Source organism: Pinus tabuliformis, chromosome 7 (genome assembly GCF_031772625.1).
Source record: "Pinus tabuliformis cultivar Carrire ecotype Pingquan chromosome 7, CPIR1, whole genome shotgun sequence".
Taxonomy (NCBI): Eukaryota; Viridiplantae; Streptophyta; class Pinopsida; order Pinales; family Pinaceae; genus Pinus; species Pinus tabuliformis.
Genome location: NC_142293.1, coordinates 507,198,497 through 507,210,904, shown reverse-complemented (window position 1 = coordinate 507,210,904; position 12,408 = coordinate 507,198,497). Strand labels below are relative to the sequence as shown.

Genomic DNA, 12,408 nt, shown 5'->3' with positions numbered 1-12,408 from the left:
ATCAAAACTACTGACAATCTGAATATAATGATTTAGCAAAATGCAATGAATGAATGTTTATAATGTGATTTTTTGGAGATTTCGGTGACGGAATACGGCGGAAGAAATTGAGATTAAATTTTGATTTGTTGCAGTTAAAATGGTTTTTTAACTGTATATTTGGATTCAGCACCCTGAAAAACCCCTGAAACGCTTTCATTGTGCAGAAACTAGCTATCAAACTTGTGATTCCAATAAATTCCTGCCGAATTTCGACCGGAAAAACCAACCAAAAAAACTTTCAAAAAGTCGCTATAGACAACTGCTATCTCAATATATATGCTTATTCTAATCTCTACGCCATTTAATGCACACGGCTAACTAATGCATATTATTTGGCATTCACCACGGTGGTATCAGGTAAGTCAAATGGATGGCAAGCTGGGCTTGGCGAGTCACTGCATTTCCAGTACAGTGAACGAACGGTGGGCAGTGAAAGCAGGTAGCTCGGTAGCATGCGACAGAAAAGGGATGTTGGGAGTATTTGTTTGCAAGTGCGTGCATTGACAACGGAATATGGGTAAAGTGCTCCTGACGTGTCATGTGCTTGTTACTCTTTCTTTCTCAATGGCGGTGGGCCGCAGATGTGTCAATGGTGACGGCGATACGGGAGGCAGTGGAGTGCCAGGCCTTCTCGTGACAGTGACGACGATCGAGGAGAAGAAAGGGGGGCCTCGCATGCCAAGAAAATCTGCGTGGGCGTGAGGCCTATTTATCATGTGAGGAGACCCCAGGTGGATTGTAATGTTTTGAATTTTGCCACATTCAACTTATTCTTTTCTTGATCTCTGCATTATATCTTGTCTACAGTCCGGTGCTTTGGATTGTAAGATCCTTCTTGCATTCGTTCGCCTGAATCTTTTCGTAGGGCCCGAGTTCGAATTCCATGGCAGCGACTCTGCATATGGCTGGTTCGATTCCGGGGTTTCGCGTGAATCCCAATGCTGATCAGCGAGGCGGAGTAGGAGCCTCGATCACGATCGCGCCCTCTGCCATATTTGGGGACAGAGTATCACCTTCTCTGAAGAAGGGATTTCTTGCAGATAAATTTGTCGGGGATCATGGCAGCAGGAGATCGGATACAAGAAAAAGAAGTGGAGAGGCGTTCTCCGTGCTCACAGATGTTCCGAAGGAAATCCTGGTAAAGTTTCACCCCTGATGCTTTTTTTCCAACGGAAAATTTAAGTGTATGAAGCTTTTAAATGCATTAATCAACACATGTCATCTAAATGAGTAGTTGAATTTTGATTTGAGTCTGTTGAAGCTGGTTGAATTGAATTGTTCAGCCTGCCCTGTAACCAGTGGTTCTCGGGTCTCTGTACCTTGCCTAAGAGATTTTTCGTTAAATGCATTAATCAAAACATGTCATCTGAATGAATATTTGAATTTTGATTTGAGCCTGTTGAAGCTGGTTGAATTGAATTGTTCAAGCTGCCCTGTAACCGGTGGGTCTCGGGTCTCTGTACCTTTCCTAAGAGTCTCTTCGTTAAAGATCGATTGCCGGGAGTGGAGGTTTCGAAGTTCTACGTTCCTCGGCACTCGAGCTGACTTTTCCTCCTTTGAAGGGCCCAGCAGAGAGTTTTTCCTAGATAATAAATATTAGTGTGTTTAGAGACGCAAGTCACTAGCAGGGAATTAATTAAATATTTAAGTGTTGGAAAGTGTAAAGAATTGGAGAACGAGTCCATTTCAAGAATCGAAACTTCTGAACCGTGGCCTGTTGCGAAAAATCTCCGTGATCAACGAGATCGATGTGATCAGAGAGATCGATGTAGCATGGTAGAATTAAGCATTCGGTCCCACTTTTAAATTAATACTGATCATATTGCATTGTAGAATTAAGCATTCGGCCCCTCTTTAAAATAATACTGATCAGATTGCATATAGGAGACCGATCTGGCCGTATTTCTACCTCAAACGCTGAGAGAGTAGCCTATTGACAGTCATTCTACCGCTTTAAGATTTTCTCAAGTTGTCTCCATTATAGATTAACACTAAATTTATCATCAATTGCAGACTTATCTCGTGTTTTTAAAGAATTTAGCTCTTTCTAAAGTTGTCTCTATAGTAGATTAATATTAATTTATCATCAATTGCCGCTTTAAGATTTTCTCAAGTTGTTTCCAGTATAGATTAACACTAAATTTATCATCAATTGCAGACTTATCGATTTTTTTTAAGGAATCTAGCTCTTTCTGAAGTTGTCTCTATCATAGATTAATACAAATATCATAAATTGCACAGACTTGTCAATTTTTTTTTAAGAATCTAGCTCTTTACCATAATCTTTTTTCTATTGTTTACAGTTTTACAGTTTCCTTTTTCAAAATAAAGGCGGATATGAGTGTTCCTCATTTTTCCAGAGTAAAGGCTAATATGAGTGTTTCTTTTCTTATACTCTTAATATTTTTTTTTTTTTAATTTTTAGTGAAAATTTTAGACAATTAATTTTTTTTTTTTTTTTTGGAAAATTCTTCTCCGACCTAATCAATTTTTATCTTTTAAAAAAGGCGATAGAAATCTCCGTAAACCTATGAAACTTTGCATTCCCAACTTTTTTTTTTAATAACAATTTTCAAAATTAAACATTAAAATTTTATTTCTACACTTTAAAAAAAATTAACAATGAAATTATATTTCAAAATTAAACATTAAAATTTTATTTCTAAGCTTAAATATTTTTTAAAAATAAAATTATATTTACAAATTTTAATTTGAAATAATTTAAATAGAAAAAAATAATGGAGTTGTTTTTAGTAGGATTTTTTGGAATTTCTAGTGAGAGTCCGGCTGAAAAAATTTGTGTTGAAATGTTGATTTGTGTTATTTAAACTAGTTTTTTGACTGTAAATATGAATTCAGCACCCTGAAAAACCCTAAGGGCACTTCTATTGTGAAATAATTTAAATAGAAAAAATAATGGAGTTGTTTTTAGTGGGATTTTTTGGAATTTCTAGTGAGAATCCGGCTGAAAAAATTTGTGTTGAAATGTTGATTTGTGTTATTTAAACTAGTTTTTTGACTGTAAATATGAATTCAGCACCCTGAAAAATCCTAAGGGCACTTCTATTGTGCAGGGGTTACCCATCAAATTTGTGATTTCAATGAATTCCTAGAGGATTTTAGTGAAATTAGACCAAAAAATCCACTGGAAAAGATTCCAAAAAGTCGCAGTAAAACAACTGGAAAACCAATGAACTTACACAATGGTTAAGAGTATGTGTGTCCTCCTTAAGACAACAAAACAACTCGAAAAACAGTGAACTTACACAATGGTTAAGATATGCCTGTCCTCCTTAAGACAACTCGAAAAACAATTAACTTACACAATGGTTAAGAGTATGTGTGTCCTCCTTAAGAGGTTACAGGGTCAAAATTAAAAGGAGTAAAAGATGTATGCCTTTGTAGATTTAACAGTGAAATCACTGTGCTGAGATGAGTACCTTATCCCACAAACAAAAGAATCTTATACATCAATATAGTGTTTAGCTTGGCAATAACCTTAAAACCAAATAATAATAATAATTATACATCAATACTTAACGGTAATAATAATAATAATTATATCACTCTACTGCCCACTGTAACTATCTTACTTTAGTCCTAACATAAACATAAACATAACCACTTGAACCACAAAATTATTTAAAAATCGTTATTATTTAAATTCAGTATCTCTACTTTTATACCGTAAGCAAATGCTTTCTCCAGGGACACATAACAGCGGAGACAACTGAGTTCGGTTCGATTCCATTCCAACTGCCTCAGTCTCAAGACTGGCGCGCATGGTAGCAATCCGGGAGGGTTCAGCGTAAACTAATTTCCATTAGAATAAGTATATATATATATATATATAATATAATATAATTTAATTTAATTTTTAAAAACTTTAAATTATGATTTTTTTTATAATTTTTTATGTTTGGTTTAATTTCATAAAATATTTTCATCTCAGCCCCAAGGTCGAATTCCTGTTGTTAAGTACTTTCTCAGTTTGGGAGGTCACGGGGTTAAATCTCCTCGAGGCCCTCGGGGTTAGGTATGTTAATGACCGACGGGCAGATCCCTTCGGGTGGAACTGCCCCGCTTCTCTACTGTGGACGTAGCGGCCACTCAGTGCCGCGAACCACAATTGGAAAAAAAAATAAAAATATTTTCACCTCAATATTGAAATTTATATTAATTTTGGTAAATTAATTATAATTTTATTTAATTGAAATTTTATGAAAATTATTAAGTAAATAAATATGGAAATGCACTTTTTTTTCAATTCGATAAAAAAATTCTAATTTCTTTTAATTAAAATTTTATTAAAAGTTGTAATTGACCAGAGCTTCAATTCCTTGGACTTTCTTACGGCCTTTATGGTGAAATCGTGTTAGAGTTGGGATTCAAATTCCATTCCGGATACCTCGGTCTCGAGACTGGCACGGGTGCGAATAGAAGCAATAGCAAGGGTTCAGGGTAAAATTATTACAAGAGGAATAAATTTACAAGTAAATAAATTCGGAGGAATTATTTTTTAAATTTAATCCGATGAAATTTAAAAGTAGTATTTTCCTTTTATTAAAATTTTATTAGAAATTCTTCTTTAATATACATACATCCGGGAAAGGGGAAAAAAAATGAATTTAGTGAATCCACTCCAAAGCTCAAATATCTTTCCTCGTATATACGTAAAGGTTTCCATGCCTACGAGAGCCTGACCCTGGATTGTTTGCATAACAATTTCTCATCCTCGCCACTAAATCACAGCCTTATATGTATAGAATTCACAGAAGTTGCCCTAGGTTTGAGACCTTGAGCGGATAAATTGAATACCAAACTTTGGGTTTTCTGTGAATGTAGGGGTTTTCGGGACCTAAGATTAAGATGATAATTGTATTAATCAATGCACAGCAGTTCCTAACCAGGGAAATAAAATAAAATTGTCACTTCTTTTCGATGGACTGATTCATCTCTTAGATGGTAAGTTCTCTGCCAATTAAAATTAACTTTTTAACTTTCCTTTCAAAACCCCGTCGGCCTGCCTGAGAAGAACACGTCTTTTCCGGGCTGAACAATTCCATAATCTTGCAAGGCTGGCTTTTTTTTCTTTGCAGAAAAAAGGGCTGAAGATTTCTATTAATAGAAACAGTCCCAGTACATAAATCCCAAAATTCCCAACATATTATTCATCAAACAAAATGAAATTGTGGACTCTTATCCGAAATTTCCCAACATATTATTTATCAAACAAAAAGAAATTATTGATTCCCATATATCCAGTGCATTCAAAGCTAATATATTTCAAAAAAACTAAGAAACTAAGAGTCATAATTCAATCCTCATAGCCTGGATATACCACATAAACGTTTGCAAATAAAAAATCAACAATCCAAAAAAATATAATCCACCTAAACAACCATTAAAAACAGAAATATTATAAATCAATATTTCCTTTGGCCATCTCCTTGCCATCAACTAAAAACCTATAATGATTAGAGCCTGCTACAGCAACTAAACCAGGCTTAGATAATCCATCAGCCATCTTGTTAAGTTCTCTGTACACATGGATGAATGTAATATTCACAAAAGACCGTTTAAGGAACTCATTGCACTCTATCCAGCTAGCCAAGGAGGGAGCTGAGGGAGAGGATCGCCCAGTCACTACATCAATAGTAAAACTAGAATCCCCATAAACCTAAATCATAACTCTTTTGCAACTGAAAAAGCTTAGCAAAAACCAGCAAACCCCAAAGAGCTAATAGTTTAGCTTTGAAGTTGGAACCCAATCACCATACCAGCTAAGAAGAAATGAATCATAAGATTAATCCTCAACCATGCTTCACAACCACACCTATCGTCCTGGGCCGCGCCATCGTAGAAACCGGCTGGGAAGACCACCCGCAATCTTTTCAGAAGAAACCACCGGCAATTGAGGATACAACGTTCTGGAAATTTTATCAGCCTGGTTTGTAAGGCTTACTGTTTCATCTCCTATTAAATTGATCGGTTTGCCGAATAGTTCTTAAGATTAATGTCTAATGTGTAAATTCATTCTCGAAGATGTGGACTACTAGAGGCTGATTGATCCATATTGAATGGAAGCTGGGTACTCTGTTAACTAAGTTTATTAAGCTATGACTTGACATTGATAAATGCTCATAAAGTAATGCCCTGATGGTTTCTGTTCCTCCATTCCCAATGTTCCCCAGCTTGTGTGTGGGAGATCGTTCCAAATGCCTTTATAGCTTCTCGCCTTACATGCCCAATGTTCCTGAGCATGTATGCAGAAACTTTAGTTCTTTTTGGCTTTGGCATGCTGTTATTATTCATATATTGTTAGAATTACGAAGTGTTTTTCTTTATTTTCCTCCATTTGGAAGTATCAAACTGTCATAGGTTTAGAGTTTAAAATCCACCATTGATTCTGATTTATAAGAATTTTGTATTGAAAAATGCTATAATCTTTCGGAAATTTTATGTTGGATTGCAGACTTTGCAAGTGCCCAAGTTTGAAAAACCCATTGCAGACCCCAAATCAGTTTGTTCTGTCATATTGGGTGGGGGAGCCGGGACACGCCTTTTTCCACTCACAAGGAGAAGAGCCAAGCCAGCAGTAAGCACTATCTTGCCTAGTTTCTCATTTTTTGCTTTATTATAAAAATACAATCAAAAGCACGCACTTATTTTCTTGTTTTTCTAGCTCAAATGGGAAAAGAAGAGTATCTTGCGTTATGAAAGCGAAAAAGAAGAATAAATGTTAATGGTAGCTGAATTGCTTTTTAAATTTGAAAATTTAAATACAAATATATAATAAAGAAAATAAAAATAATCTAATAGTATTTTTTTAAACGAGTAAAAAAGAAATGCAGTTATTACTACATCAAAATTTAATTTTCTAAAATAACATATTTATTGTTTCTCTACACTGAGCAATGAATCATACGGCTTATAATTTATGTCATAATGCCCTAGCGGGAGACAAATTATTTTGGGTCGAAGGTAAACCTCAGCCTGCAGTTCATTAATTAAGACCAGAGTGGGCAACTCTCCTGAACCCTCTTGCATTTTCATTCAAAATTCTAGAGATAAATATTTGAGAAGCAACAGAGTACCTAGTTCTGTTATAACACATTATTATCGGATAAAATAGTTCACAATTTCGAAGATGCTCAAGTACTCTGAACAATATGGATGACAAAAGCAATGGACTAGTTACATAAAGAATGGGAGGGTACTAGGTCTACCATACAACGTCATGACCGTCGGTAATTTCAAAGATTTTCAAATTAACCCGAATAGGATGGAAAAGGTGAAAAACAATGAAGTAGAACGATGGTTTAGAATAGCGTGTAGAAATTAAAGATATTGATCGAAACTCAAGATTATGCATGTTGACAGAAAAACGAACAGCTTGTATACAAAATAAAATTGCAAATGAGGAACAAATTTTATTGATACCCCTTAAATATTACGATTAATCTCTGCGGTCTAGGCAAGATGTTACCAAACATTCGTGTTGAGAAGCAACTAATCTGTGGAAAATTGGAGGTTATATACAGTTTCAAGGCATCACAGTGGAATTGAAACACAAAACTTTCTGCTGGAGTTCACCTCTCTGTAGTTGCGTCTCTGAAATTTGCACTATATGATCTTGAAGGATGTTAAAATGTTTTGCTCCAGTGCTCCTCTTATCAATTAAATGTTATTTACTGGATGGCGTTTCAGAGAGAATGTTACGATGTTGTCTTATTTCTTCAAACTAAAGTCTTCCACTGAGGTCTCTCCTGGTTCAGAGTGTTTCCGTCTTCAATCCCATTATTATGGACTAATAAGATAATGACAACTTCTAAAGGGACCAGACATGAAGCTTCTGTTCCTGAACAGTAATATCTAATAAATATTCACAACAAATCTGTGAAGGTTCTAAACAGAATGGAATCAAGTAACAGACCTGTTTTCTGCTGCTCGTGCATTTAGCCACAAAAACACTTTGCAAGGCATTCTCGTCCAAGTTTAAGATTTTCCAATATCTTCTGTTCGTGATGCTGTGTGACAGGGATTAATCTATCTTGCAGGTACCAATTGGGGGATGTTACAGGTTAATTGATGTGCCAATGAGCAATTGTATTAATAGTGGCATCAACAAGATTTTTATCCTGACTCAATTCAACTCTGCATCACTTAATCGCCACATTGCCCGGACGTACAGTTTTGGGAATGGTGTAAACTTTGGGGATGGCTTTGTCGAGGTATGAGTACCAGTTTTAATTAGCTTGTTTACAATACAATTTATTTTATTTCCATGTCCGCAAATATTAGATGGGACAAGAAGAATGGGTCGCAGGGTTGTGTGGGGATCAGATAATTTTTCCGATCCAGTGAAAGTTTATCTTTGGTTTTTAGCAGTGCAGTTTTACTTTAATTTTTTTAATTGCAAGTGGCTTTTAATATTTTAATATGAAATATAAAATTGAATTATAATATTATATTAGTATAATTATATTAAAAATGTAATTAATATGGTGGAATGTTTCATAAATCTTTGTTGCAACATTGATTTTCCTAGCCTTTTATGATGTCAAAATTACAGTGAGCTCGAGAGATTTCTCCCCAGCGTTTTGAGCATAGAAACAAAATCTTAAATCAAACTAAATAATTCGTTTTTTAAGGTCCAATAGACCAAAGTTTGGTCTTACTGGACGTTAACCATCATCATCAAATATAATAAAAAAATATTATAATATGAAATTTTTTACTAACTCATGTATAAAAAGGTTATGAATCAACTTTAATGTAAGAAAGAAAAATAATTATAAATGAATGTTATAAATAATAATGAGAAATTTTCATGGAGGGACTTATTAGGATTGGAATAATCTCAAATCCCTAGAAAATTGGTGGGCATGAATCTATTGTTAAAAATTTATTAAAAGTCAATGCAACCTAACAAACTCTTCAATACACTATAACCATTGATAAATATTAAGCATATTCCCTTGAAAATCAATCTAGGCTTTCAATTAAAAAATTAAAAAAAAAGTTAACAGATCTTCATCCACCTTAAATTGAAATAAGAAGCCTTCCACAATAAAAAATAATAAATAAATAGTATATATATGTTTTTTAAAATATTTTAAAATCAATTATATATAGAGAGAGAGAAATGTGTAATAAAAATGATGGATAATTTTACTAATATTTGATATGGAATTCACATATAATAATTTAAAAAATTATCAATAAATAGAAAATAACAAAAAAATTAATATGGATTATAATTAAATATTTTAAGACTAATTTAATGTAATGATATTTTTCATAATTTATAATAAAGAAAATATTTTTTTCTATGTTGATAAAGCTGATATTTAACATTTAAGAAAAAATATTAATAACAACAATAAAATGATATAGATTAAAACATATCAATATGAGGAAAGATGTGTAATTACTTTCATGTTCAAAAGGTGTGTAATTACTTTCATGTTTAATATAGATTTGAAACATGATATTTAAAAATATATTAAAAACTAAAATTATTTCATTATAAAATTTAAAGAAAATATTTTAATATCAATTATAAATATAAAATTTCATTGTCTTTTTTAAATAAAATATTTAAATATTATTATTGTTAAAATATTTCAATGATGTGTATATGATGAAGATATCTAATTCCTTTCATGGGAGAGACGCCCTCTCCAGAGAGAGTCTAGTAATGTCATGTTTAACATTTTGACTAAGTCATATTGCATAAAAATCAAAATATAAAATTAAATAAAAAGATTAATGTATTTTTGAGACATGTTTTTGGCCACAATCCCATAAAAATTATTCAGATTTGGTTATATATAAATAAGCCTAGTAATAAAGTTAACTAATTGATTATTTATCAAATAAATATAATATCTTTTTCTCTATATTATTATGAGTCTATTTAATTTTATTACTAGTAAAGATAAAGAGGGTAATTAAATTATTAAGCTTATAGTTCCCAGGTTAAAAAAATTCAATTAGATTTATTTAGGTACATATGAATTAAAAATAAATATATCTAACAAATTAATTAATGAATTAACTAACTCTTGGACCAGTAAAATATAGTTGTTGCCCCGTCAATTGTACCTATTACGTGTGATCAATTAAAATTGTTTCTTTCTAACCATTTGAATGATCTGTCTCTCTTTATAACCTATGCCTGGATGTGGGTCTTCATCTTGTCCTGACGATGAACACACTTGGTTCGAAACACATAGACAAATGACTTTTGATGTGACTCAAAAATTAGATATGGATCACAAAAGCCTCAATTCAAAGATTAATGTAATGTAAACATTTTAATTTAGTCAAAAAAAATAAATAATAATAACTAAATAAAAAATAACCCTATAAAAATATAAATAAAAGTAAAAATAAAAATAGTTCATTTTAGTGATTCATGATATTCATGTGGAATATAGCTTATTTAAAGGGACAAATTAAATCAACATAGATCCATCTTAGCTCCGGATCTACCATATAGACAGAAAGATCAAATTTCTTAATATGCAAATTTTTTTAATCTAATTCCTTTCATACCTTATATGAAATAGATAAATAACACATATACCTAAAAGAGATATAAATATTCTTTAACTCTGAATCTATTTTAAATTGAAAAAGATAAAATATTTAAAAATGCAACTTTTCTAAAAATGAAAAATTTAAAACAATAATTATATTTTTAAAAATTTAATATTTTTAATATATGATAAATTTAAAATTAACGTTAATTAAAACATTTTTATAAAGACACAACATTTTAATAGTGTGAATGTAAAGAGATATGTAATTAGATAAAGTTGAAAAATAATATATATCCATCTATAAGAAAAACATTTTTATAATTATAATATAACATTTTAACAGTGTGAACGTAAAGAGATATGTAATTAGATAAAGTTGAAAAATAATATATATCCATCTATAAGAAAAGAAGTTAGGGATGCAATTTTTTAAAGTTTTACATATGCATCAAACATCCAAATCAAACAGGGTTTAGGAATGGTTTAAACAATTGACTAACAAATCCAACTATTGCGATGGGTTAGGAATGGTTTAAACCATTGACGCATGGATATGCGTTCCAGGATATGAAAATTTTCTCCTTTGTATTTCAAACTCTTTCAATGCTCGCTTTTAACTTCATGAATTATGAATGTTTCAGATTATTGACCTAGTTATATGCATTATTAATGTCTTCTGCAAAACAGCCCCTAGCAGCCACTCAGACGCCAGGTGAAGATGGAATGAAATGGTTTCAGGGCACTGCAGATGCAGTGAGACAATTCACTTGGCTTTTTGAGGTAAGGCAGCATTATTTGAGAATACTACAAGGTAGGCTACTCGTGGGATGCCCATTAAATTTTCTATGGGTTGGTACCTTACTTATGTTTGCTAACTGCTCTTCTAGGATGCCAAGAACAAACATATAGAGCACTTCCTGATTTTGTCTGGTGACCATCTATATCGTATGGATTACATGGACTTTATACAGGTTTGTATATAACTGCATTGCATGACTATTTTGTCTGTTCAACAATTTATCTCTGCATTCAGTTATCTGTTATGAATTGTCTTGTTTTACAGAATGACCTGAATGATTCCCCTTGGATGTTTTCAAATTTGTTGGTATTGAAAGTTGCCCTAAGTTGGTTTCAGGAATTAATTAGTTTCCTATGCGTGTCCTCTTCATGCAGAGGCACATTGATACTGGGGCTGATATAACAATCTCCTGCGTCCCGATGGATGACAGGTAAGAGTTTTGGCATCATGAGCATACAGATATTGTCTGCATATTGAAGCTGTAGTTGACAAATCACTCTATGTCTGAAAATTTCAAAGGGAGTATTGTAATGAATGAAAATATTTGTTGTCAGTGCATTTAACATGTACCAAGTATCCTGCTATCAACCTATCTTTAGATCATTGAATGGATACATCCAGAACTGAGAAGCCCACTGGTGATGCCTCTATAAACATACCCAAAAATCTACTAAAGCAGTGGAATTAAAAAAGAAAGATATACTAGAATGGTGTTCATCCTTTTTCCATACTCATATATAATGCCTATCAATAATTGTTTTGTTAATTTTGTAGTTGAAGTTTGTCAAATATATAGAGCTACGTTGTCATATAAATAACTGGATGGAGTGCAGTAGACAGGGAAGTTGTTCTTCTTGAAGATTATAAGTGTAATGGATTAACATGCAATATTTAACTACAGGTGTGAATCACAATGAACTGAAGAACATTTGTTGTTAACTATTCTCACTTCAAACCAGTGAAGTAACTTAATCTTACATATTCAAACAGATATTAGGAGCCATGTCTACCTTCTAA

At 32.5% G+C, this 12,408-nt stretch overlaps 1 protein-coding gene across 1 annotated transcript in view; it reads left to right on the top strand.

Moving 5' to 3' along the window:
• Positions 1 to 732: 732 nt before the first annotated feature.
• The window catches only part of LOC149248270 (glucose-1-phosphate adenylyltransferase large subunit 1-like), a 43,314-nt gene continuing 31,638 nt past the window's right edge, over positions 733 to 12,408 (top strand). The window contains exons 1-6 of the mRNA XM_089458390.1: positions 733 to 1,180; positions 6,518 to 6,640; positions 8,103 to 8,276; positions 11,280 to 11,372; positions 11,480 to 11,563; positions 11,766 to 11,821. Of these exons, the coding sequence (XP_089314516.1) occupies positions 926 to 1,180; positions 6,518 to 6,640; positions 8,103 to 8,276; positions 11,280 to 11,372; positions 11,480 to 11,563; positions 11,766 to 11,821 (785 nt within the window). The 5' untranslated portion in view covers positions 733 to 925. The remainder of the gene's footprint in view (positions 1,181 to 6,517; positions 6,641 to 8,102; positions 8,277 to 11,279; positions 11,373 to 11,479; positions 11,564 to 11,765; positions 11,822 to 12,408) is intronic.